At 39.0% G+C, this 27,414-nt stretch overlaps 1 protein-coding gene and 1 long non-coding RNA gene across 2 annotated transcripts; both read left to right on the top strand.

The window, feature by feature from the left end:
• The first annotated feature begins 5,590 nt into the window (after positions 1 to 5,590).
• Positions 5,591 to 10,277, top strand: LOC143513867 (uncharacterized). The gene is made up of 3 exons (XR_013130693.1): positions 5,591 to 5,660; positions 5,769 to 5,862; positions 9,928 to 10,277. It is a non-coding gene; the product is annotated as an uncharacterized LOC143513867 (long non-coding RNA).
• A 6,210-nt stretch (positions 10,278 to 16,487) lies between these two features.
• Positions 16,488 to 26,469, top strand: mrps18a (mitochondrial ribosomal protein S18A). Its single transcript, XM_077006330.1, has 6 exons — positions 16,488 to 16,669; positions 17,259 to 17,290; positions 17,431 to 17,535; positions 25,248 to 25,371; positions 25,534 to 25,609; positions 25,994 to 26,469. The coding sequence occupies exons 1-6, from the start codon at positions 16,522 to 16,524 to the stop codon at positions 26,136 to 26,138; spliced, it is 630 nt and encodes a 209-aa protein (XP_076862445.1). The 5' UTR covers positions 16,488 to 16,521; the 3' UTR covers positions 26,139 to 26,469.
• Positions 26,470 to 27,414: the final 945 nt, after the last annotated feature.

A 27,414-nucleotide genomic window follows, 5' to 3' on the forward strand; every position in this document is an offset into this window, starting at 1 on the left:
TGGAGGTGTGCTTTGGATCATTGTCCTGTTGCAGGATGAAATTGGCTCCAATCAAGCACTGTCCACAGGGTATGGCATGGTGTTGCAAAATGGAGTGATAGCCTTCCTTATTCAAATCCCTTTTACCTTGTTCAAATCTCCCACTTTACCAGCACCAAAGCAACCCCAGACCATCACATTACCTCCACCATGTTTGACAGATGGTGTCAGGCACTCTTCCAGCATCTTTTCAGTTGTTCTGTGTCTCACAAATGTTCGTCTGTGTGATCCAAACACCTCAAACTTTGATTCATCTGTCCATAACACTTTTTTCCAATCTTCCTCTGTCCAATGTCTGTGTTCTTTTGCCCATATTAATCTATTTCTTTTATTAGCCAGATATGGCTTTTTCTTTGCCACTCTGCCCTGAAGGCCAGCATCCTGGAGTCGCCTCTTCACTGCAGACGTTGACACTGGCGTTTTGCGGGTACTATTTAATGAAGCTGCCAGTTGAGGACCTGTGAGGCGTCGATTTCTCAAACTGGAGACTCTAATGTACTTGTCTTCTTGCTCAGTTGTGCAGCGGGGCCTTCCACTTCTCCTTCTACTCTGGTTAGAGCCTGTCTGTGCTCTCCTCTGAAGGGAGTAGTACACACCATTGTAGGAAATCTTCAGTTTCTTGGCAATGTCTCGCATGGAATAGACTTCATTTCTCAGAACAAGAATAGACTGTCGAGTTTCAATTGAAAGTTGTTTTTTTTTCTGGCCATTTTGTGAGTTTAATCAAACCAACAATTGTAATGCTCCAGATTCTCAACTAGCTCAAAGGAAGGTCAGTTTTATACCTTCTCTAATCAGCAAACTGTTTTCAGCTAGGCAAAACTACTTGCACAAGGGTTTTCAAGGGTTTTCTAAATATCCAATAGTCTCCTTACAGAGTTAGCAAACACAATGTACCATTAAAACACTGGAGTGATGGTTGTTGGAAATGGGTCTCCATACATTATGTAGATATTGCATTAAAAACCAGATGTTTACAGCTAGAATAGTCATTTACCACATTAATAATGTATAGAATGTATTTTTGATGCATTTAATGTTAGCTAAATTGAAAAAAAAACTGCTTTTCTTTCAAAAATAAGAACATTTCTAAGTGACCCCAAACTTTTGAACGGTAGTGTGTATATATATATATATATATATATATATATATATATATATATATATATATATATATATATATACATACATGCAGCATAGGACAGTGGATGTTTGCCAGCACACTGTATGTTTTTGGCTCAAATGCAGATTCCTGATGTGCTAAATTTAAATTTCAGATTGAGAAACTTTATATTGGGCTCGCCAAATGAAACTGGGGGATCCTTTTATGCACACACACACACACACGTGTGGTGTGTGTATGTATACAAACATATACGCTCATAGAAAAGAAAAACAAAATAAAAGTCATTTTCACGCATCCAAACAAAATACGTATATACTACACTCTAACACTAAAGCTGCCTGGAGCGACCCACCAACTGAGTAAAAATATAATTTTGCTGAGCTATTTCCTTTATTGCCATTGTGATCTGCTATGCCAAATAGACCTCTGCTTGGGTGGTTTGTAATGTAGTTGTGTAAGGTTTCCTTGCAAGAATGATGAGCTGAAAGGACTAAACATGCCTTTGAAAGAAAGGGTCAAAGTACGCAGGCATCGAGTGACCCTCTCCAACACCTTTGGTTCATGATCTTTCCCATTCCTGTCACTGTGTGTTCAAACATGGTAGTAGTCGAGGGCAGCCAGCCGAGGACGTTGCTTGGGTGACCACCACCCTCCTCCCCATGACCCCCCCCCTCCCCTCCTGCTTCAGACACTGCAGACAAAATAAACTGTGAATCGAAAGAAAGAAAATTCAAATCTGAGATGACCTAAGAACAAGACCCTTCTTCATGCAACTATACCCAGACTTGATTCTTCCTGTAAGTGGAAGAATAGTTTGTTGCCTGAAAGGAAAGGAAATACTGTGTCTCATTGCCTTGTTCTTAGTGTTTAGAAAAAGAGTGATGCTCAAGGCACTCGCACTATTAGAGCATAAAAGAAAATAATTTGATATTGGCAAATGAAAAGTTCACAGAACACAGGAACAATTTGTAGCATTGTGCAAAAGGAAACATGTGTTTGGTTTGGTCTTGTGTGTGGTTGAAATCACCAGGGTGAAACAAATGTTAGTGAGTTTTGTAAAATAGATGCCTTAGACTTTATGTGGGTTTCATTTGTTTCAAACTGACTGACCTTTCTGGGGATTTGTACTCATTTGTGGGTCTCCAGGCTAGAGCAGTAAGTAAATATGTCATTTTAATGAAAGGAAAATGCATGTATTTGTGAAGAAAGTCTGACTAATCAAATGTATCTAAATTTGGCCATTTAAATTATCTTTCATTTAAGTATTAAATAAATATACAGCTTTGCATGAATATGGTGATGTTGCTGGTGACGGTAGATGAGGCCCTCATCTTTGTTTCTAACATTCCTACCATTAAAGTAATGTTAAAGTAATATAATATGAATCTGTTTCTCACTGAATCCAGTGTTAAGGCCTTGAGCAAGAAAGGAACTGTATCTGAAACATTGTTTCTTTGTGATTGGAAAAGTTGTGTTTACTTCTGTTGGTGCTGTGCTTTTTGGCAGTGAACTCTGGCTGTATTTGGATTATGCTGTTGGATCTCTTGTCACAAAAAATAGATTTGATATATATTAGATTTTTCATCAATTCATTTATTGATAACAATGTCTTATCAATACAGAAGGCTATGGGTTCGTATTAATATACTTTAGTTTTCAGATTCATAGTGGATTTTATGATAATTAAAATTTAACATTTACATTTTAGGGGTAAGGCCTATAATAATTATGATTAATCAGGTTAATGCTCCATTTACAAAAAAAAATGCTAATTAATTAAAACTTAAGTGTGTTTTAGTCATAAACATCATTAGCAAGGTGTTTATTTTTCTTTTTTAGGTAGCTGACACAATTTAAGCCAGCCTAATTCAGAGCTGCAAGTAAACAAAGCACTTACCCACATGTTGGTCTCCATTACATCACCTGACTGTAGTCACTCAAAAATTCTTGAAATAAACCACAAAAATGTCCCAGCAAGCCTTTACCTACCACCTGGGTTACAGATTTAACCCAGCGTGTTTGAGTGTAAGCTTGAAGGGAAGCCACAAGGTTTCAGTTTTAAAGAACGTGAAACAAGCCAGATATTGGGTAATATACCGCCATAATGGCCCTTCATCTCCTCTAACAAGGCACTGTATATTTTACTTCTTGCAGTCATAAATTGTATAAATGGCAGTGAAGGCAAGGATCTGCAAAATACCAAAAATTCATGTCGAACAAAGAAAAGCTAATTTATGCTGGCACATCCAGCTGAATTATTCCACAAGGTATTTGCACGTGACCACCAGGTTACTCTAAAAGTAAGGTAATTGAATTTCCAGACAGCATTTCTTGGGCTCATAGAAACCTTTGCAGGGGTTCCACTGCAGTGAATTGCAAGGATGCTAGAATTACAGGCCTCCCCCAAGTCCCTGTTGAGATATTCCTGTAGGAGATGACTCCCAGAACAGAGACCTTGTTCTCCAAACAGCAATGCCCATACAGCCTTGCAAAGAACCACATATACTTCCCAAGCACAATTGCTTTACATGCATCTTGAAACACAAATGAAAGAAATGCACAAAAATGTCAGTTCGTCCTGCACACCACTGCAATCTGCCACACCACATTTATGAAGTAAGTTAAATATAGCATGATATTGCAAATTAGGACCTTATTATTTTGATCAGACACAGAAAAGAATGGTGTGAACAGAATAATAACATGGTTTGATTACAGTGCCAGAGGCCAGTTGGTTTGTGACTGGTTGCCTATTTAATTGCATTCTGGCAAATCTCCCAGCAAGGGATCTAGGTTCCCAAGGTCAGAGGGCAACTGGACATTTAAATTCAGAAATGTAGAGTGAATGTAGAGATCCCCTAAAGTCTAATTGACTTTGAAGGGTCAGCTGGGCTTGTCTTTTAGAATTAGCACACAACATACATTACCCACAACTGAAGCTGAAAGACAAGAGGATTAGTTAAAGTTAAAATATTGTAACTGAGTAAAGCAGTTACTTAGTTATTCTACCAAGGTTGTGAAAAAATGTTACGGTGTAGGATAAACACAAAATATTAACATGGAAACAAGAGATTCTTGGACTGATATTCATCTCACTCAACATTTTACAGTTAAAGTCCCCTACACAGTACCAAAGCTCTGTAAAATATAATCCCTTTCTGAGGTTCAGATTACATTTCTAAATTTGGGTAATTAAGAAAAGAATAATTGATAACACTGAGACGGCACACAATAGTATCTGTCATACTTTAAAGAACCTAAAATAACAAGGCTGGTCTTTATGCAAGGAACAAATTCTATAGCCTGAAGTTAGGATGTTATTTTTATAGGTGGAAATTCACAGAGGTCAAAACACCTCGATCATAAACATTAGTCTAGGTTTGCCACTGTGGAATAGATTTTTTCTCCTTTTTTTGCTTAATATCATGTTGAGTCTGGTGTCTTCCTGCAAGTCCATCTTACTAAAGATACATCTGCTTCATATTAACCTATCCTCCTGAGGCTTCTCCCTGTTCAAGATATACATATCTAATCAGATCCATACTCTCTCCAGTAAGGAAAGTAAATCCATGTAAGTGAGCCTGAGTATTTTAAAAAACTGTTTATAGTCATGGGTAATGAGAAATTTGTACAGCCTACAGCTTTTCAACTGTTTGTAAACTCACAAAGAGCCCACAGTGACCTCTCTGCAACCACCACTTAAATCAGTTAAACAGTCGAAAATAAAATGTGATGTAGCTTGATGTGCAGTACATTTTCTGGACTAACTAAATCCTAAATTTACATGCATTGCTACATTGCTGTTGTTAAATAGATTGAAATTTTAAATCCTAAAGTTTTATTTAATAATAAAACATAAAATGTAGGAAAAATAGGAACAAAAATTATTTACTCCAATTTATAATGAGTAAATAAACATAAAAAAGCAAAGAATAGATAGGAATAGACCTTCAGATTCATCAAATAGTTCCATCCACCTGTTTTTGACCATCTCTTGATGCCCAAATATTATGTACTCAGACTATAAAGGACATATTCAAAGAGAGCAATACATTGTACAGTTCAGGTTACAGTGACAAACACCAGCTTACGTGGACATGTTTGCCATTTCTAAACACCACAATCATGTGAGGAGTGCTGGCTATAAACATTAAGCACCATATTATGTTGGCAATAGCATGGCAACCAGCTTTCCAAAGCAATTGTGATCATATTAACCCAACCCAAGTCACACGCTCATTTAGCAAATGCACGTATCCAGAGCAACTTACAAAGTGCACACTAGTGATCACTAGGGGGCTGTGGTACCCTACCCCATTGGCAGAGGAGCAGCTGGGGTTAAGTGCCTTGCACAAGAGCACTTCAGTCATGGCCTTGGGCCTGGGAATCAAACCCACAGGTCACAAGACCAGTTCCCTAACCACCAGACCATGAATGCACTCATGTCATGCTGAGTTCTGGCTGCAGAAAGAGCAGCTATGTTAGGCTAATACAGGTACTGGTTATGCGGCCCTGTTTAAAACACTAGGGTCCAGGTACAAGTGGTTGGAAATGTTCCTTTTCTCTATCATTTTTGGAAATCTGTATGTCTTTCCATCCTAAGGTCAAGTGTAAGAACAAGCAGCTCTTAATGAGAACTAACCAAGTTGGTAATATGATGAACTATGAAGCATTCCCAGGGACCTTCTGACTTACAGGTACGTTTTGCACTCCTCATGATACATTGACTGGTGTCTGTGTAGAACACAGAGTGCTGTAATATCAGTTTACCTTACCTTGCGTTGTTGATTATGGGATGTCCACCAAACATTCAAAACAATGCTTTGCGCACATCATAAGTTAAACTGATGAGGGGGTGCAGTAGGACTATGATGTGCAATTCTGAAATTTTCCTTTCCTGCACTGTGCTAGCATTTAAATTAAGAACTGCTGAACAATGGCATGATTGAGGATTTAGGCTTCTAAAAACTCCTCATTGTCTATTAATCTATGTGTAAAAATGTCTGTCTAGACAGTTAATGCACAGAAATATTTTTATTTCTCAAATGTCTATGGATTTTAGATGCTTAATGTTGAATAACAAAACACAATAACAAAAAATACTTAAAGTATGTCACTTCAAATACTGTTTCTACCAGGAAAAAAATCTTTAGTTTCCTGGTGTCTCCACAAACATGCTGAGTGAGTCATGTCGCAGTTCACCATTTCACCATCACTTTGCTGTGCTCTGAACCTATAGGAATAATAAGGGCTTAGGGACTGACGCTAGCTGGGGAAATGCAGTGTAAAGGTGGAAAGCTGAAGTGTTCTGTGAGCTTGGAGGGGGTGGAGCTGATATGCCAAACCTCACTGTTGAACAATCTATAGGTGTCATGGGTTTAATTCAGAGAAATGCAGACAAAGTGAGGTGCCTGTTTGATGACCCCTGTGAAGCGCTTGCAATGTTGTGGTTTCTGGTAAGACGTGAGTGGGTTGGGCCCGATGTGAAGCTCTAATGGTTTGGCACAGGATATTGGATATTTTATCCTGTGTATAATTATAATCTAGGAATCGGATTATTCAAAATGCTGACATATTTCTGCTACGTGTTTAGAGAGTGACTCACTTCTCATGCTTAAATTAAAATTAATGCAACCTTGCTCCGCAAGCAAATGTTTGGTACTGATCTTTATCCAAGACAAATGAAATTAAACTTTTGCTTCCAGGCGAATTGACAAGAAACACAGCTGAGCAAAAGATTGGATTTGGTGTGATTATCATGAGAATTATGGGAAGGAGCAGTACCAGTTCCCACCTGTCAGAGTGAACACAAGAATGGGATTTTCAAAACAGTGTGATCTCTACCAGCATATCCATGGCCAGTTTTTTGAAAAGGGACCCCAATCCAAGTGACCGTACTCTATGAATCTACATGATGTGCAAAAGAGTTCAAACTAACACTGGTGCCCCTTCCTCAAAACTAGTGCCAGATATATAAATCCCATGGTCTAAATCTGCAGGGTTCATTTTAACCTCATTCTTCCCCTCTGTGCAACAATGGAAATATTATGATTAAATCTAAATATTAAAGCAGACATGTTCTGAAGTGTGTGGGTTCTTCTCTGTTGGATCAGTTAGATCATGGTTCTAGTAACACCAGGGTCATGGGTTCAGTTCCCAAGGAGTGTGTGTACTATCCCTCTGATAAATACGTAAGTCAGTCTGGATAAGAGAGTCTGCCAAATGCTGTAAATGTAAACACCCAACTTGGAGAGGCAGTACTCTTCCAGAAGTACCCAAGGGCCTGGCAAAGGTTCACATGGTAAATGGATGCTGGTACAGGCAGGAGGCCTTATTTAGTTCAAATGAGAAGTTGTTAGATGTTCCCACGATAAAACACAAAGGAACAAATAGGAAAAGCACAAGACAGCTGGCATAGATAAACTCTGCTCTACACCCCCCAAAGACACACACACAGCATTTTTAGGCTACCCTTTGAACCTTAATTCTGGTAATGTACAATTATTTAAGTGAAGCAAGGCAAGTAGTTTCTGCCTATAGCAATATACGTGAAAACTTTATCGTCAGTTATTACTTGGTTATAAGTTATTACTACTGCTATGTTACATGGAATCTCACAAATTTATAACTTAAGACATTTGCAACTTAAATCCTTGAAACTCAGTCAAGAAGACATAATGGGATGTCTTTGCCAATAGCAATGACTTTTTCTTTTTCTTATGGAAGATTTTTTAAGCATTTCTAATGTTTTCTCAGAAGGAAGGAACATACAAAAACTATTCTCTGTTCTTTTCTTCCTTCTTTGAAACTGCCTGGTGTCTGTGAGTTTCTGGCACAGATGAATCATTGTACTTTTTTATTTCTCACTGGAAAAATACCCCAGTGTTTGTATAATATGCCACATAGTAATCAATCGTGTCTGTCCTCAGTTACGGTTTAGCTATAATAAAACCGTGCTGCAAACTTAATGACAGTCGTGTAAGCAGGTGCAAAGGCACCCAGGTAAACTCAGAAAGGAAGTTTGCTTTGAGTAAACTTTCCTTTCCTCTTCCCATCAGCCTGGTATCTGGGAGGATATGGCACAGATGAATGCTGAGCATTCCCATGTTGAACAGGAAGTCCAGTGTCTATTTCCCCCCTCCTTTTTTCTCTATTCATTTCCTTTCGTCTTTTGCCCCTTTTGCTTTAGTTTATGTGTCCTAATTAGCTAGATGCTTCAGGCTGAAGAAGCACTTATCTGTATTTCCTCTGTTCAGTCATCTCTCAACACCTCCTCACAGCCCTCAAATAAAAACACAGGCTGCATAAGCATTCTGTGGTTTTAAGGTCCTGGTCATGGAAAGTGTATCGCACATTGAGGTTAAGGACAACAATAAGAACAGGCTCTAGTTGTCACGGTGAATGACCCCCAGCTGAGACAGGAAAGGAGCAAGGGACAAAAATCACAAGGCTGAAATGGTGCCTTCTCCTCAAAGAGTGCTTTTAACAGAATTCAGCCTTTGAAACGCACACAATGTCCCACAAGTATGTCGATGGAGCAATGAAGTGTCCTTCAGCCTGACAAACTGAGACTGTAGACTCTTTCAAGTGATTTATTAATTAAGTGATTTTTTTTTCTTTCACTTTTTGACACTTTCATGAGAAAAGAGAAACTGCGGACTAGTGGAGGTCAGGATAGTGAAAGACATGGGTTATTCTATCAATATACTTCTGACCAGTGCATGACTGCAGCATGAATGTGACTTACAAGAACATTTCCAGACTAGCCCTGCTAATTCCATGTCCTCACCTGCTTTTATGGTTTGTTGTTATTCCAGTAGGAGAATGGTCAGCATTCCTCTTCACAACACAGGAGAATAATGACAACATTTGTTTTTATGCTTTTCTGCTTTTCACTCTGTAAACATCCATGTCCTTACCTGTATACATTAATTCTTGGGTTACACCACAGCTGTCTTGAGTTTAATCTTTTTTTAAAAGCACATTAGAGCACCTCTCAACCTACCAACTCATGTTAAGGATCACCAGATGCATAGGGTAAACTTTAATATTGTGTTTCAGTACATAATGACGTAGCAATTACTTATTTTGCAGTATGTTCTATATTTTAGCACTTATCTGAAGATTGGCGACAATCCATGGGAGATGCCAAACGTCTGGCCAAGAAATGGTGGTGGAGAAAGATAAACAGATTCATGGCATCAAAATGGATTGTAAAGAAAGTACATGTAAACAGATGTTAATTTTGCATGTCAATATCTTCCCAGTGGTCAAATATTTCACTGTATCCACAGAGCAGACAGCTTGGCTTACTGGATTAAACAGTCGGTTAATTGTTATGAAAAAAAGAAACATGAAATAGTGGGAGAGGTTGCACAACTGTAGAAGTCTGTGGGAAAGCTTCAAAATACGGGATTGTCCCAGAAAAATTTGGCAAAAACGCTGAAGAGCCTCAGACAGAAGTAGATGTGAGCTTATGACAAACTAGTGGAGACAGATGGCATCTCTATGATTATACTGCCCCCTATTGGCATGTGATCAGTCTAGTTGTGACAGTGACTTGGGATGAAAGCAATGGCTCAGTGAGCCCTCATGACTGTGGTCACCTCCAGGCCCCTCCCTTCAGTTATGCTGCTATAGATAAGCCTGCTGGAGCCACATGCTAATCACTGGCACGTGAGTCATCCAATCAATGGTTGTCTAAATTGATGTTCACATACTCAACCTGTATTTTATATCTTGGTTGCACGCTTCTACCAAAGACAATTCCATACAGGCACCTCAGAGATGGTCTGGCTTGCCAGTGGATGTGCCGATGTCGTGGTTGGATTGATTGCAGCAAGAGGACACATTGATGCCAACTCCTTCCTGAGGCTCACCATCTGCATTGAAGGGACTGTGACTACTTGGCCTGGATTTAGAACTACAACTATAGAACTATATTTGAACTATTAATATGTACTTCTGCTACCGGGCTGCCCAATGGAGGATGGGTTCCTTTTTGAGTCTTGGTCCTCCCAAGGTTTCTTCCTAATCCTTGCCATCTTAGGCAGTTTTTCCTTGCCACTTGTCACCTTTGGCTTGCTAATTAGGGATCTGGACCCATACGATTGTAAAGCTGCTTTGTGACAACATGTGTTGTAAAAAGCATTATATAAATAAATTTGACTTTCACTTTGACTATTAGCTGGTTTAAAAAAACCATTACTCATCACACAAGATTTTGAAATTTTTCAATATGAGAAAACCAAATGGTGAATCATCCCCAACCATAGCTTGTGGTGTCTGGTAGCACTTCATTCAAAGGCCATGCAGTTGGTCCTTAGGAATAAGATCTAGGTGTCTAGACCTTGGTTCTTAGGGAGCTAAAGAATTCATGGAGCCACTGAGACTTTATGTGGTTAAAACATAGTGTTGTAATCTCTATCTCCATTGCCCATTTTCCCCTCTTCAGACCATTTTTGCAAGAATGGGAGTGACTGAATTTTTAGCTCTGAAAATGTCCCTTTATTTTAATGTTCTAGTCATGCTTTATGGTTGTAGTAAAAGAATCACAAACTGCATACACAGAGTATATGGGTTAAGCATTTCTAGTGTCTGGGTTATATGGGTTAAGCATATGTGTTTGGGGGGGGGGGGGTTGGTGACAGCATGTATTTGTTTATGTATATGCCTTCTAAATGCACTGATTTGTTTAGTGCTTGTGCTTGTTGAGCCACCATGGCTTCGGTCCAAGAGAATGTGTGTGGCGCAGTTTGTGGTGGGAAACAGCGGCTCTTGTCTACTCCTGACATCAATGCTACAAACACATTCTAGAACTCTGTATCTTATTTGAATCCACTCAGTTCTATTTCTTTCTTAGTGTCTCTTGATTTTGCAGCAAAACAGTCTGTAAGCATTTATATTACGTCTTTCATCTGGGATATATTCCAGGCGAGATTTAATAGACACAAACAGTAATGGGCATCCAGATAATTAGAAATCCCAATGGATTTAGACCACATTTAATGTTCGAAGTTTCACTAATTAATGACGTATACCTGGAGCCCTATTACTTACCATTGGAATTAAATCTATGCAGTGTCGTGTTCTATCATTGGCTTGGTGTCAAAAATATTTCCCAAACTCTCATCCAAAGATAAAGCTGGAAGGACATGTTTGTTCCTGTCACTAAGCAACATTACAAGCTTTGTGTTGACATTTTGCAGCAATATCTTTAAAATGAACTTGGGTTAAAGTCTTGGACTGTGACAAGCCTTGACAAGAGCAAAGCCAAAACATTGCACAAATTGAGCGAACCTAGACAGAAAAAGGGAATACGCTCAGCCCGAAAAGCCCAAGCTCTCGGCAGTCTAGTGGTCAGTGTCTCTCTGCTGATGCATCCTGCATAACATTAACTCTAATGGGGCTTGCAGACATCTTGCTAGATGGCAGGAGAGAGAGAGAGAGAAACAGAGCAAGGGAGACAGGGAGAGGTCTAAATCTCCGGAGACCTCTCAAAGCACATTGATTCTTTCAGAAGAGACTCTGCCACTCTGCACGTACACCCAAAGCCCCTCCAGCTGTCTGGCCTCAGATTGGGAAGAGGAGAAGAAAGGGAATGATAGTGAAGACATGGGGGGGGGGGGGGGGGGGGGGTGAAATAAAAGGGATGAAAAGGAAACGTTTGTTGGTACACAGGTGGGTGAAATTTCATGTGAATACACATTGTGGATATTATGAATCCTATCATTATGTATCTTGCAATCTGAATTTGAATCAAACGGATATCTATGAACAGGCCTTTTCTGCTCAGCTAGGTCTGTAGCACACTGAGGTATGTGCCTGTGTGTGTGCATGTGCATGTTGGTTCCTTGCATGAAACATAAACAACTGCATTCATATGACTTCCCTGAGTGTACTTCCGGGGTGCAGACTTCCCTGTGTGGAGACTTCCCTATGTGAAGAATTCCCTGTGTGGAGACTTCCCTGTGTGGAGATTTCACTGTATGAAGACTTCCTTTGTTGAGACGTCCCTGTGTGAAAATCGTCTTGTGCGAAAACTTCTTGTGTGAAGATGTCCTTGTGTGGAGACTTCCCTGTAAGGAAATTTCCCTGTGTGAAGACTTCTCTGTGCGAAGGCGTCCTTTGTGACCACTTCCTAGACAAAAAATATATATACTGACACATTAATGTCTAAGGCATTATTCAATCAGCTATAAACAAATAGTCACCCTTCCAAATGATCAGAATCAGGTGTTCCAATCACTTCCATGGCCACAGGTGTATAAAATTAAGCACCTAGACATGCAGACAAACATTTGTGAAATAATGAGTCGCTTTCAGGAGCTCAGTGAATTCCTAGCATGTGGATGGCCTTCCCAGAAGAGTTGAAGCTGTTCTAGCTGCAAATGGTGGAACAACGTCATATTGAACTCTATGGATTAGGAATGGGATGTCACTTAAGCTGATATGTGAGTCAAGGAAGGTGAGTGAATACTTTTGAAAATATTGTGTATATACTGAAACATTAATGTCATTTTGTTATGTATATTTGACTGACATGATGGTGTTTCTTTCCAATTACCTGTTTTGTCCACTTCTGTGACGTGTCTCTGCCTTTCACACACAAAACATCTCGGCATGACCCTAAATCAACATGTAGCCATTGTCCACTGTTTCTGGTAATGTCAGAGGTGCTCTTTTCTTCAGATGAAATGCTGATCTGATTTACACTCTGCCAGCTTGCCCTGAGCTCAGCCGGTTTGTTCAGATCCACATTTCATTTGAATATCAACGCTTCTTTACAATGTGGCCAGTCAATTTAAATACCAGTTCTGGGGGCATTCTTTTGTGTAATAATGTGTAGCATGACAATGCGTGCTTTGTGGAGCATCCAACATGCCTAAAAACGTAGAGGCTAACACGGTATGTGTCAATAATAAAAGTTAAAAGTAAACCTTTTGATGAAATGTAGTAGCTGGCTTTCACATTCCAGTTTCGGATCTTAGGAAACTAGAGAATGTTTGAGAATGTGTAGCTACTTTTCTGGCTTGCGTCCAGCAGCCCTGAATATCTGGCAGGCATCCCTAGTCCCTGCATAAACATACATGCTGCTTAGAACATCCCGCGGTTTAGCCTGAAGTGTCAGAATCTATAAATCGAATCATTACAACCATAATGAGTAGTGACAAAAAAAGACTTCAATTACTCAATGTTTGTGGTAGCCTTCCAATTAGCCTTTAAGTAGTAAGGCTAAAAATATATGTTTTTGCATCACAGGACAGTGGTTTTGAGCACTTGTTACATAAAAATTTTAATGACTTCAGATTTGATGTGTGGTGACACATTTTGAATATAAATAAGGAAATATATAGAAAATAAGAGTCCTACGAAGCTTGTTACATGAAACTGTAAAAATGTCAAATTCCTAGATGCACTCTCTTTTGAAGTGGCCCTGAAATTATTTAATTCTCAGAATACCTTTCTTCATCTTGGGGGACATTCTAACTTCTCTTAGAAACCTACTAAATCACTTGCACCTGTAAATTAAGAAAGAGCAGTTGTGGCATTCAAACAGCCTTCGTCTTCATCATCATCAAATCACAGAGCAAATCTGACTAAATCAGAATGCACAAATTTACAGGACAACTGTCTTCACCATGCTGCCCTTTTAACATCAGCCCTTCTTACTACACAAGTTGTCTGAACGAACTGTGTAATTCACACTTTATCTGATGGGATGAATCAAAGAGTATTCAATGTTAATTGTTCTCTTCCAAGACACATAACAAAGCTTCCATTTACTACAAAGAGAGGCTTGGTTACAACAAAAATCAAAAGACAATACAATCAAACTTTTGATATCTTGATAGCTTTCCCAGGATTTTTTCTTTTGTTAGTCTTCCTTTCTTTTCTTAATCAAACATCCTTCATTTTGTGCCTTGAAGTGGAAGGTGAAGGTAAAACAAAGAGTCATGAAATGCTTGTCGGGCCCACTAACAACATGCCCGCATCTTCTCTCGGTGTCAAGTAGTGTTCTCTTAACCAGGATACCAAACCCAACACAAAGCCCCAGTTAGGAAATTCACAGCTCATCTATACAGCATAGACCCTTATGCAACAACAATAACTGAACATTACTAGAACTTTGCTTTGGGTAAGATGTCTTTAGAGAACATAAACTCTGTGTTATAGAATTACTTACAACTTGGCAGCTGAGAACATTCTAGATATTTGGGATTTCTTTCTTTTCAATGCGTGTACAAATCATGAAGCTTTACACAAAGTGAAATCCAGGAACCATCTGGGGAGGAAAGGTTACTTTGAACTACTCATAAATTCTGAGAAACTACACAAAGATGCAGGAAGTCTTAGCTCATTCCCCAAACCAGTTGAATCTGACCGTACTACCAGTTCAGCATTCAATGTAGAATGACTAAAGATGAAAAAGAAATGGAGGGGGAAAAAATAAATGGTTGTGTCATGACAACTACAGAGCCAAGACTATTCCAATAACAAGCTTTCATTTGTGCTATTTACTGCTTCCTTTGGAGTGGTTTTAGGTTCTCACAATCAAGTTAATGTTGGAGAATGGCACAGAAAATAAAGACTGCAACATATTTCAAAATGAAAGATAACAATCACCACTAAATGTCATAATACTTCCTGGTTGAGAAATGATTTTAAAATGTTATCAAGAACAAGAAAGAATAATTACATTTTTCTATTGATACATGATCAAGTTAAGGGACATATACCTTTTAGTACATAAATCACCACTTCCATTTTTGCACTCCAAATGGTTATTTCATTGAGACCACATTAAACAGAAATGTATATCACCACTAGATAATCTTGTTAAATATTCTTTGCCACATAGGTATTCAACTAAACCCGTGGCTTTATTCTGATCATTTTATGTATTTAACATGTGTTGAATTTGGATTAAAGAACAAGTAAAGTAAATAATACATGAATTCTCTTTCGACATGCCTGCGTACTGATATATGTTTTCCAGGGACATGGCCCTGTCTGTATACTATAAAATGCTACACAGTGATTATGTAGTCACTGTCTTTAGATAAATGTGACTAAAGGTGGAATTTAAATTATTGCATATAAGGATTACTTCAAAGACATATGCCCCTTAGGTGCATAATTATTGTAATTTAACACTTCTATCTTTGCACACCTGGAGAAGTTTATAACTCAAAGTTAATTATATGATCCAGTGATCTACAGGCTATTTCTTTAATCAATCAGGTGTTCAGAACCTATGATATATATTATAATTAGTTCCCAGAGGCCTGTGCTCTGTTATGCAGCAAATGTTGAAAATAAAATTACTTTATCATATAGGCCTTATATATGGGGTAAGATGATCCAACAGCTCCAGGATGTCTTGCTATAGCTCATTTTACCCTTCCATAGCCATTTTGAAGAAAAAAAACACCAAAACATCTAAGACTATACTGGTTTTCTTTAGATCTTGCATCACAGTTTATGAGAAGAACTACAGTATAACTTCTGAAATCCGAAACATCTGAAATCCATCTACTTCTTTAGGGGAGGTGGGGTAAGGTGTTGACTACCAAAGTCACAGGTTCTGTTATCTGGGTCCACACATGTACATGATAAATACACTGGATAGGAGGATTTACCAAGGGTTGAAGGTGTAAATGCAGTCATAATATACTCTTTTTTTTCTACCATAGACTTGAAAATGCTGTCAGATGATTTACCTTGTAAATGGTTGTGTAGATAATCAGGATGAATCAGTAAAGCATGGTAGTATGTATTATCCAAAGAGGATCTCCTAATCCCACTTTGTGTTTGTTGGCACAGCCAGGAACATTTGAGAACAAAGTGACACCAGCTGAAAAAGCAAAAGCACTTTTTCCTTGCAAGTTAATCAGATATAGGATTCAGTTAAATATATTTAAGGTTAGGCCTACATAGATTTTGTACACATGGACTGGTGGAAATGTATTCATACACACTTGTGTTTTGCTGCTTGTCTCACAAGTCCTTCAGAATCTTTTAGAAAAAGCTTCAGATCATGCTTCCACATCATGTGGAATACAAATTTTCTCCAAAAATGAAAATAAATAGGCTACCCATTTATAGCACTGTCAATAACGGATTATGATGAATCCGCAAGCTGAAAAAAGATTTAAAAGGAACCACGTTAAGACATTATGAAAAAACACACTTACATGAAAAGTTAAATGTTTGCTTTTTATAATGAAAACATAATGGATAAAAAAATTAACAGGGTGAACAGTCAATCTGTAGCATGCCAGCTCACTACGGCGAACCGGCCGTTTGAGGAAACGGAAATACGTAAAAACGAGTAAAGGAGGGTCTTGAGTAATATGGCGAGCTTCGGTGTTATGAAGTCCGTTAGGAGCACATTCTGTGCGCTCCAGTGTGTTCTGACCAAAAGCGCTTTAGCTGTCCGGTTGTCTAGTTTACCCCAACTGTCATTTTTCGGCTGTACTCCTAATCGTGGAATTCGGCAAGGTGAGTTTTAATGTGCTTTTTAATCACTTTTGCTGCACGTGTGTCTTTCTGTCTTCAATTACGTTAGCTTAGCTGCTAGTTCCCTCTGTTTACCTGTCAAGGGTAACGTACTTACCCCGCCGAGCCATAAGTCGCTACCGAAAAGACCGTCGAGGAAACGATGCATATTACGTGAATTGTCTTCATTAACATTGCTTGTGTGGTGGGTTGCTGTGTGTGAACAGTTGTCATGCTAATGTGGCTAGTTAACTGGTTAGCTTATTTATGCATTACCAGTTATTTTTTTTCAGCTTTTAAGTACCCAACCAAGTGATTCGCTCATCTTGACTATCTAGTACAGATAGCTAGCTAGCTATACTTGATGTTGAATTCAAAAAGTTGTTTATGAACTGTTGACGGCCTTCTACCACTTATACCTTCTACCAGTATTTTCTTCAGATGGACCTCACTAGGTTATTGAGATTGGACCACATGTAAAGCGCCCGTTTAGGTTAAACTATAGTCCCCTCCACATCAAAATTTGACACCAATGACTTTTAGACATTGTCAGCAGCTACACGTTACATTTGTACTGTTGTGTGTTTTTCAGTGGTGGAGAAGCAAGAGGGTAAAACAACTGTGGTAAGTATTTGTAAATGCTCGGCTTCTTGTTTCACAAGGCCTGTAGTAGCTGATTTACTGCTGTATATCATAAGAAACGTCTTACGAGTCACGTGACCTAGATTAACCTAATTGTGCATGCTTGTTTGTACTTCGTTTAGATAGAGGGTGTGACAGTACCCACAACAGGAAGTCCACGGCCTCCTAATCCAACTGCAAAGTGTCCTATTTACAGATGGAATCTACAGAACAAGTACACGTACACGGTGCATAACCTTATCTATTACATTCTCATCTGTCTGCTCCTGTCACCTGTGCTAGCTGGAGTTCTGAATACGTTAGGTTGGATACTTAGGTTGTATAACGGGTATCACCAAATGGCGGACCGCGGTCCGGATCCGGATCCGGACCCGAACGCCGTCCTGTCCGGACCCAATCGCATTCCTGATTAACTGGATACGGACCCAAATGCCAAAAAATTTTAACGGGAGACTATATTTTAAACCGGAGAATTTATTTTCAGACGAGTGTTACGTTCACCACCCATTTGAGTGTTACGTTGCCCCCCCCCCCCCCCGCTCAACAACTTTCGTTCGCCACCGCGGACTCGGACCTAAGGTCTGAGCTATCTGCCAAAAATGGACCGCGGAAAGATTTAATTGATTACCCCTGTTGTATAATGTTGTCTTATAGTAAAGTCAGACAAGCACCCCCAAAGGTAAGGTATTTTTCAGAGTTGTCAGTGTTTCTGTTTGTCTGCCTCAGTCTGTATGGACTGCTCTGCACAGCTAACTTGGTCTGGAGCTGGATGTACTATGTTAAGGTGCCATATTGTCAGTTGTGATTTTCACCCCAATAAGAATGAGTCCTCTGCATTTACCCATCTGTGCAGTGAGAAAACACACACACACACACTAGTGATCACTAGGGGGCTGTGGTACACATGTGCCATAAGAAGTGGGCAGCCCTAGCCCATAGGAGTTCAAGGGTACTTCAGTTTATGGTAAATGTCTGTTTCTCATTTCAGGTTAGGGTTAGCAGCACTGCCGCGATCCTCAAAGATTCAAAAGAAAAAAAACATGCCTGTTCAGATCCGTGTGGTGGAAATGTTACAGTTGCCTTGCTAGTCTTTGTAAAAAGAGCTTCGGCATGCATCATACGCTTGGCAACCACAGCAGTTAGCTGAATGAACCTCAAACACAAATCTCTCAGCATCAGAAAACTCTTATTTTAAACTTTGAATGCATGTAATTTGAAATTCATTTGCATCCAAAATCAACAAAATTTGCTTTATTTGTACTTTTCACAGGCCATTTAAAGAAACGGGAATAAGAATTAGCACAAAGTCAGGAATATTACAGATAAGCAGTATATTGGGCAGTCATGGCCTGGTGGTAGGGAACTGGTCTTGTGACCGGAGGGTCATGGGTTCAATTCCCAGACCTGAGGCCATGACTGAGGTGCCCTTGAGCAAGGCACCTAACCCCAACTGCTCCCCGGGTGCCAGGCTAGGGCTGCCCACCGCTCTGGGCACGTGTGATCCACAGCCCCCTAGTAATCACTAGTGCAGTGGTTCCCAAAGTGGGGGGCGCGCCCCCTAGGTGGGGCCGGAGCTATTGCAGGGGGGGCGCGGAGCTTGAAAGTAAAACGTGCACGTGTCAATATTAGGGATGCACCGATTCTGATATTAATATCTGAAAAAAATTCTAGATCGGGTATCGGGGACAATGTGACCGATCCATAAAAACAGATCTATTCAGTCTAATTCTATGCTTGTATTGCTTGCTTTTCGGAGTTAGTTCAACCTTAATACTCGCGCTGGTGGTATTCCACTTAGTCCGTTTATTTGCTGGTTGACCAAAAAAAACCTGGGCTCCAGCAATACTTCACTGTTCATACATGAACTGGTGAGTTGTCCAAAGCCCATTTAATGCGTTACTTACAGAAATAAAGAGCAGTGGTCTGACTCGGTCTACGGCAGAAAGCTAAAAAAACAATATTTCATATGCGCGCTCAACTCGCTCCCTTAAAGAGACAGTACACATATTTCTGGCTGTTACATGCTTTGTGCTCTGCGTGATGTCTGCGCTTGCAAACTAGCCGCATATGTATTGCTGTTTCTCTTATTTCATCTCCTTATTTATTTTAAATTATATTTAGAATTCTTAAACCATTTAAAAGGTTTCTTGCAGTTTATTTTTTTTCATGTTTGACCAAAGTTGTGAACCTATTGTTTTTGTAAGTTTTCAACACATCCCTAGTCAATAGGGGGGGGGGGTGTAGGGGGGGCGCAAAAATATTCTCATCTACTAAAGGGGGGCACGGCAGAAAACGTTTGGGAACCACTGTACTAGTGTGTGTGTGTGTGTGTGTGTGCGCGCTGACTGCACAGATGGGTTAAAAGCGGAGGACAAATTTCGATTGGGGTGTAAAAATCACAATTGACAAAATATGGCACATTTATATTGAAAGGCTGCAACTATTTTGATGGCCAAATAATCTAGCGATTGAAGTGACTATTTGATTTTAAAAAGTTTGCACATTTATTAAAAAATTTAGGTCCTTATTTAGGTTTTGTTTTTACTATAGCTTGAGGTTGTTTAGACATGTGCAAACAAAGGTTAATACTTCAAAAGTTGCTTTACAGATATAAAACATTAAAATACTAGCATGAAAACATATCTAATGCACATACTTAAAACATAAAACACCTAATTAGACCAGACAAATAAACACTATATGACCCTGAACCTCTCGCAGGAAAAAACAAGATGATAAAAATGGATCTTTTAACCTAGTTTTTTAAACTGCAGCCTTAATCTCCAGGGGTAAACTATTCTACATACAGTAAAAGCTTGATCACCATTAAACTTAAATCTGTCTGAGGAACAGTTCGAAGCAATTTATCTGCTGGCTGCAGTGGTCTTTGCTGCACAAGAGTTTTAAGTATCTCTTTGATATAGGACGGTGCCTAACCATTAGGGGTGGGAATCGTTTACCATCTCACGATTCGATTCCGATTTGGGGGGCCACAATTCAATTCAAAAATCGATTTTCGATTCAAAAAACGATTTGATTTATAAAAATGTCTGCTTCAGTCTATAAAATCTGCATGATCTACTACAGTCTGCTTTGCAAGACAGAACGACAAATACAGAAAATAAAGTGTCTTTCACATTTAATTAACAAAAATTAAGTGCTTTGGTAAAATAAAATGGTTTTTGTTGTTTCAAATTCTTGAGCTTCATTTTGCGAGCTGTCAGGGCTGGCTCTGATGCAGTTCCCCCAGCCGTGGCTAGGGGCACCAGAGTCAGTCCCAGACTAAACCGACGTAACCGTACGTTCTCAGCCAGTCTCTGCTTTCTCTGTGATTGCTTATTGTTTAATGGTGTCTTGCCACTTCTCTCTGTTATGCTTTCTCTTTACTTATTCGAGTATCTCATGCGTCGCTTCCTGACCCATCTCAAGTTTTCCCAATCCTGTATGTCTTCCTATCCGTTTTGCCCTTATTTTTGGGAAGGGTTTTATTTTGCTGCAGCGTTTTTTGCCAGTTACTTCTGCTGGTGTCCTTGGTTTCATTTTCGCGTTGCATTTATCCGCGCTGTTTTTTAGTTACTGTTTTGTTTCTTCCTCCCATCTCACTACGGTTGAGTGTTATTTTTCACGCGTGGTATTTTCCGCATTGGTTTTTTGTTTCTATTTACTTTGTGCCCTCACGGTTTTGCTTTCTATTCTCTTGCTCGTTGAGTCTTCCGTGTTTGTTTTGTTTGTTCGTTCTGGGTCGCTGTGCGCGTTTCCCTCTCACTAATACATTTGACGAGTGTCAAACGTCTTGCTCTTGCGAGCCGGCACTTGGGTCCACCCTTCTCTATTATTTCTCACCCTTCTCTATATTAACGCTCCCGTGCTCACCGCGTTACACAAGCCTTGCACACGAGCTACATTGTGTCCAGTTCGGTCTTCCACGGCATTCGGTAAAAACCAAAATGAACCCATATTTTTGCCTTAAATGAAGACCGGACAGGTTGAATATCTCTTTCCTCCATGTGTTTTGAACCTTTTCCGCACATGAGTGTGTCCCAGAACATGCTGCATAAAGTCTCGCGTAATTTTGTAATTACGTAACGCGAGACTTAGAATCGATTTTGGAACATTTAAAATCGATTCTGAATTGTAGTAAATGAGAATCGATTTTTGATATATGAATCGATTTTTTGGCACACCTCTACTAACTATGCCAAGCCTTTGGTAGCAAAAGTATCTTTGGTAGCAAAAGAAGAGATGCCAGAACTAGAGAAATGTGCGCTCTCTTTGTAAATCCAGTTAGGATTCTTGAGTCCAGTTAGGAGTCTTGGTACTGCGTTTTGTACCTTCTGCATGCAAGCTGTAGATGCATTTTTATGCCCATATAAAGGCAATTTTATATACAAAGGACATTACAATAATGGAGAAAAAAATTTAATAAACTGCTGTGTCCAGATCTTGCCGAGTGAGAACACCTTTTGTAATCACTCTTAATTGATAAAAACACCACTGCACCACTTTTTTCACCACTGCATTAATTTAGCTATGGAACTTAAGGTCTGACTCAAACATTACCACAAGATTACTCACTTTGGGCTTAACATAACCAGATAAATCACATAAATTGTTCTGAAGCACACGGGGTTTTGGCGTATCAAAAAGCATAATCTCAGTTTTTCTTTCATTCAATTGAAGGTTATTTGACATATATTTCTAAATCTAGGCTAAGTACTCCGTCCCATCGAGCATTTCTGCTTAAAAGGCAGGTAAAATTGGGTATCAGTGAAGCAGTGAAATAGGATATCATGTTTCTTAATAATATCCCCCAAAGGTAGCAAATAGAATACAAACCGACCCTTGACTTATTCCATATTTCCGAACACTACTTCTAATATTTGCTGTAAAAGTTCTGTGATGCAGATAAACTAATCCATAAAGTTTTCTGTGTTCATTTAAACCAAAGTTGAGCAATTAACTCTGATTTTAGCACAGACTAAATAACAGCTTCAAAAGTTTTCCCTTAATCCAACCATCCATCTAAATTTTAAAGAAATAAAAAAGATGGCAAACACATAAATGTGCATTGTGTCCAACAGGCACAGCTGCTTTTCAGTTATCACTTGATATAAACAGACATTTGGGATGCAAAAAGCATTGTTGTTCTTTTAAACTTCATTACTGCGTAAAAAAAAAAAAACACGTCCCAGCCAAATCTTTTTGTTCTTGATTCTAATATCTTGTTTAGATATTGCAATATGCTTAAATAGAGCTCATCCATATGTCCAGTTTTACAAAGTTGTGAAAGTTGAACCGAAAGTTATTAAAGACTTTTGCCCAAACCGCATATGTGAACAAAATCGAATAAACCAGTAAATCAACCCACAGTCGGCAGGCATACATGGAAAGGAGTTGTGTGCGTGTCTGCATGTCTGCGTGTGTGTGATTAGCAAATATCCAGAAAATCTCAGTTTCTTCCATGTTTATCTAAAACTGTGCAACACATTCTCTGGCCACAAATCTCATCATGACGATGCAACATTTGAGATTGTACATTTAAGCGCTACTTTATTAGTCATGCAAGTAAATAAATATATTGAAAAGACTCCCCTTAGTCTAGAAGTTTAAAATGTTTTGGACTGAACCATGTGGAAGCCCGAATTCATAAAGATACTGCGGTGTTAACAGATATTTTATTACTGTTCCCACGGGAACCCCATAATGTTTATCTCCATTCCTAGAATAGTTTTATCTCATACCAGCAGATTAAGTTAACCGAGAAAACCCCATAGTGTTGCCATTATACCCATTCTCATGCAGCTGTCTAACTTGTATGTTTGATGCCATCAATTCATTGATCCAGAGACTCATTTCAAAATGGCAAAATTTATAGCTCATATTGCTTTGAGCTGTACATTTTTGAAGTACTTTTTCTCATTTGACATTAGCTAGAGAGCCAGCCAACAGAGCCAATTTGCCTCCTTGTCGGATGCTCCAGCATAACTGAGCTATTCCCACACCAGGCAGGGTCAGCTTTGCAAATGATGCAGTTCACACCCTTTTTGGCAGAGGAGTGATGCTCCAACACTCGAAAGTTTTGGCATTGCCATTGTGCTATTGTTCACTAAGCGGTGAGAATGAATGCCTACATGCCGGGGCATTCTCAGCATGGACACTAATTGAGGTGTTTTAATTAATCGGCAACTAATTTAGCTGTCAATTTTACTCAACTGTCGGTTGCTGAAATAGTAAAACTAACCAGAATGTGGTGTTTTTGAATATTTTTTGTCAACATAAGTATAACTATTTCAGAGCTAAGGAGATTATACATTTGTAAACCAGGCAAATCTAAATGTAATATGCATTCTTATCTAAAAAGCTTTAGCCTATATTAAATATAGAAATTTTAGCAAATGAGGGTTTTTATCAATCCTACTCTAGCCACCTGATACATAGATGTTGGCATCAAATTAATTATATGTCTTAACTGAAATCTTGTTTGGGTTATTTTCATCTGTATCTTCACTAGCTGATGCCAATATCTTACAAAACAAATACTGGCCTGCTGATATATTGGTGGACCAGTACATTCTGTAATGTTTTGTACAGTAATGTTTTGCTTATTGCTAAATAAACTTTCATAGCAAAAACAGGAAAATTTAAATCACTAACAACCTTCACCAGTCCATAAGAACACCACATGGTTCTTATGTGACATGATTGTCACATTTCCCAGTGCAAACATAAATGCATTTAATTGTACAAATACAAAGCCATTATACACAGAATATTACATTAAAAAGTGTTTCAGATACAGACAGTGATTTTCTCCTAAAATCAAGTTTAAACCAAACCTACAAGGCCAAATATCCATATTCACCTCCAAATCTGCATAAAAACACGGGTTACAAAATCTATACCTCCATGCACAATCCATGCACTATATTATCTCTGCAGTTAACTAGGAAAACTAAAAACAAGAATGTTGCAATTACTTTTAGATTGTAGTCCTTATAATAAATCCATTTTGCCACACATTATTGTCCATTAAAATGGACAACGCTTTTCTTACATCCCCTTCTGTTCATGCTGGTGTGATCCTTCTTATAGCACAAAACATCAGGAATTTCCCTCTGGGATCAATAAAGTATCTATCTATCTATCATTGTGTCCAACAGACTATCATTGGCTTCTTTATTGCATCTGTCAAGTGGACAGTGGGGATCGGCCTCTTTCCTTTCCTCTTTCCTTTTCCCTTTCCTTTCATTAATCCAAATCTTACATTGTTACTGCTATACTGAATTTCACAAGGGCTGGAAAAGTCTATTTACTGGTGGTGATCTCTTTGATTTTGTATTCCTTATGTGTGACGGTGCTGTCAAAAGGCAAAAGCCAGTGATGTGGTCGAGGGTTTGTGATCTTGATAAAGCATCAGAGCTTACCATTTGATCCCTATGATCAAACCATTGTTATCTTATCTGCTAGAAGGACTTGTCAGTGTTTGTTGTCAGAGCTGTGGTTGCTGACCTTTAAGAAAGTACATCTGATCCTTGTTTAACTTTTCTGAGGGCAAAAGAAAAAATGAAGATTACTGTTGCATTTGGTGGGTTTTCTATGAGGTGGTATATAGTGATGTATACAAGTAATGCTGACCTATCTAGCTCATTATAAGAAACTCACTTATTGTCTCACTTTATTCAAAATAAAACATTGCTGAAATGTAATTTGACATGTGCGTTTGACACGCACGCAATAACAATAATGCATGTATATCAACTTTAATACAGAGTGAGTTTGTGTCTTCTGTGAGTTTTGCTTGGACTGTTATAGTTACTTTAACCTAACTGAAAGGCCCACATCAGGCAGCCCTAATTCCCTGTGGATTCTGTGATGCTGTGCCTGTTTGCTTTGTCCTATGATTAATAATGCATGCCTCCCTCCTCCTGCCATCCCCCAGGATGTGCTGCTGCTCAGCCAGTTCATTCGTTCAGATGGAGGGATGCTGCCGAGGCGCATCACAGGCCTCTGTGCGCAGGAGCACACCAAGATTGCCATTTGTGTGCAGATGGCCCACCGTGCAGGTCTGCTTCCTAACTGAATTGAAACCGTGTCACATTGTTGCTGTGGACAGTGTAAATATTTGAGATATAGTTTTGTGCAAATGACTGTAAAGGTACAGTTCAACTTCATGATGTTTAGATTTGTTGTGCATTCATTGTTGCATTCTTCCTGTCACATTTCAGGTCTCCTCCCAGACCACAGACCACGCCTTCCTGAAGGCTACACCCCAAAGCCCAAGCCCAACCTCCCCCTCAATAGGTAGTTCTTTATGCATTTAACAGTTGTCATTCACTTATGGTAAAAATAAAGAAAAAATAATAAATGAATAACAATGAACATTTTAAAGGCCAAACCATTGTATTTTATTGGATTTTTTGCTGCTTTCTCTTTTATAAAGAAAATGTCTCAATTTAAATTTTGTTAAACTTGTCATTCTTACATTAGCTGTTTTAACCTATTGATGAAATAAGACTATACAAAGACTATATACATTTTTATTTATAATAATGTTTTGGTGAACAAGTGTATCATTCTGGGGTATGTTGCCATAGCAAATGTAGAAAATTTATTGATTATCTGACATAAATATCAGGATTGTTGCACTTGTTGAGGGGATATAATAACTGCTATCATTTTGTGCAGGTATCTCACACGTTACTCTGTGAAATCTGTGAAGCCGATCTATAAAAAAGGATTGAAGTGGTGTAAGGTTCACATGCCCGTTGGACACCCTGCTCTCAAGAACAACATCAGATACAGCCTTAAACCAATGTACATAAAGCACTGACATGCCCAAACACGGCAATGACCTAATTGATGGAGCCCACTAGCATCTGCAAAGGGGTGAGGACTTCCACACCTTGGCTCTTCATCATGGGTTTTCCTTAATCATCTGCCCTGATGGACTGATGTTCATGTATAAGGGTGCTACCTCCTGGTGCCAGAAGAGAACCTCTTCCTGAGCATTACATTTGTAAGGACCATCTTTGTGCCCTAGAAATGAACTCATTCTTTTTTTTTTCTTTATTTAAACAAGGTTAATGTTAAAAAGTCATTGCTAATGGGATAATGGCCCAGCAGATGGCCCAAATAATAAATAGTTTCTACTCTATACCTCAGCGAAGCAGCTGTTTTGTGTGTGTTTGGAGAAGGGCAGGGGGGAGTTGGCTGCACTGCATTATCATACCTTCCTTAAAGACAAACACCATGGTAACACTTGTTCACTTGAAGAATGTTTTACACAAAATGATTATCTGTTTTCATCAGCAGGAAAAATAAATGAATGTACAGGGCTCTTGAGTCGGTGTCCCATGTAGATGTAGCCATGCTGTGGGGTAACGGACATGTGGTAGAAGGTCAGGCCGAGCCGTTGCTGACTCCGTATCACACTGTCGCCCTGTTCAGACTGCACGCTCTATGATCCTGTGATCACAGCACAGGGTTGCAGTGTGTGTGAGTGCAGATGGATGGGGTAAGAGCCCTCAGCTGAGGACATGAACTGATTAAGATCATAAGCCTTCCAGGGGATTTTATATAAGCCTGTTTTCAAATCACTGTCTAAGCTCTAGTTACTACCATGGCTAGGTAATCTAAATTAATATAGGAAGCACACGCGTACCTCAGCAGCTTAAACGTGAACTTGCCTTAATAGTGTACAAATGCAGATTGAAACAATTGTATTTAAATACACATTTCAGATGTACATGACATACTGCCTGTCTGTATATGTAAATCAGCTTTAATACACTGGCAGTTTATATCTACTTTCAGTTTTGCATGAACCATTATAGTAAAGTTACAGAAATTCATACGGTTGTATAGCAAACAACAAACTATATTCCCACCATTTTTTGTTAAGTTCAGCACATCCACTGCATATCATTTGTGATTAGTTATGGAATTATTGGCCATAACGATACTAATATTGTAGATTTTCACTGCATGCCATGAGAATCAGACATACTGAATCAGTGTTCCATGCATCATATGATGAATTGATAATTTCACATGACCTATGTGAAAAGACCATACATCTTTATTCATTCTTTTTATTGTAACATGAT

Source organism: Brachyhypopomus gauderio, chromosome 5 (assembly GCF_052324685.1).
Source record: "Brachyhypopomus gauderio isolate BG-103 chromosome 5, BGAUD_0.2, whole genome shotgun sequence".
Classification (NCBI taxonomy): Eukaryota; Metazoa; Chordata; class Actinopteri; order Gymnotiformes; family Hypopomidae; genus Brachyhypopomus; species Brachyhypopomus gauderio.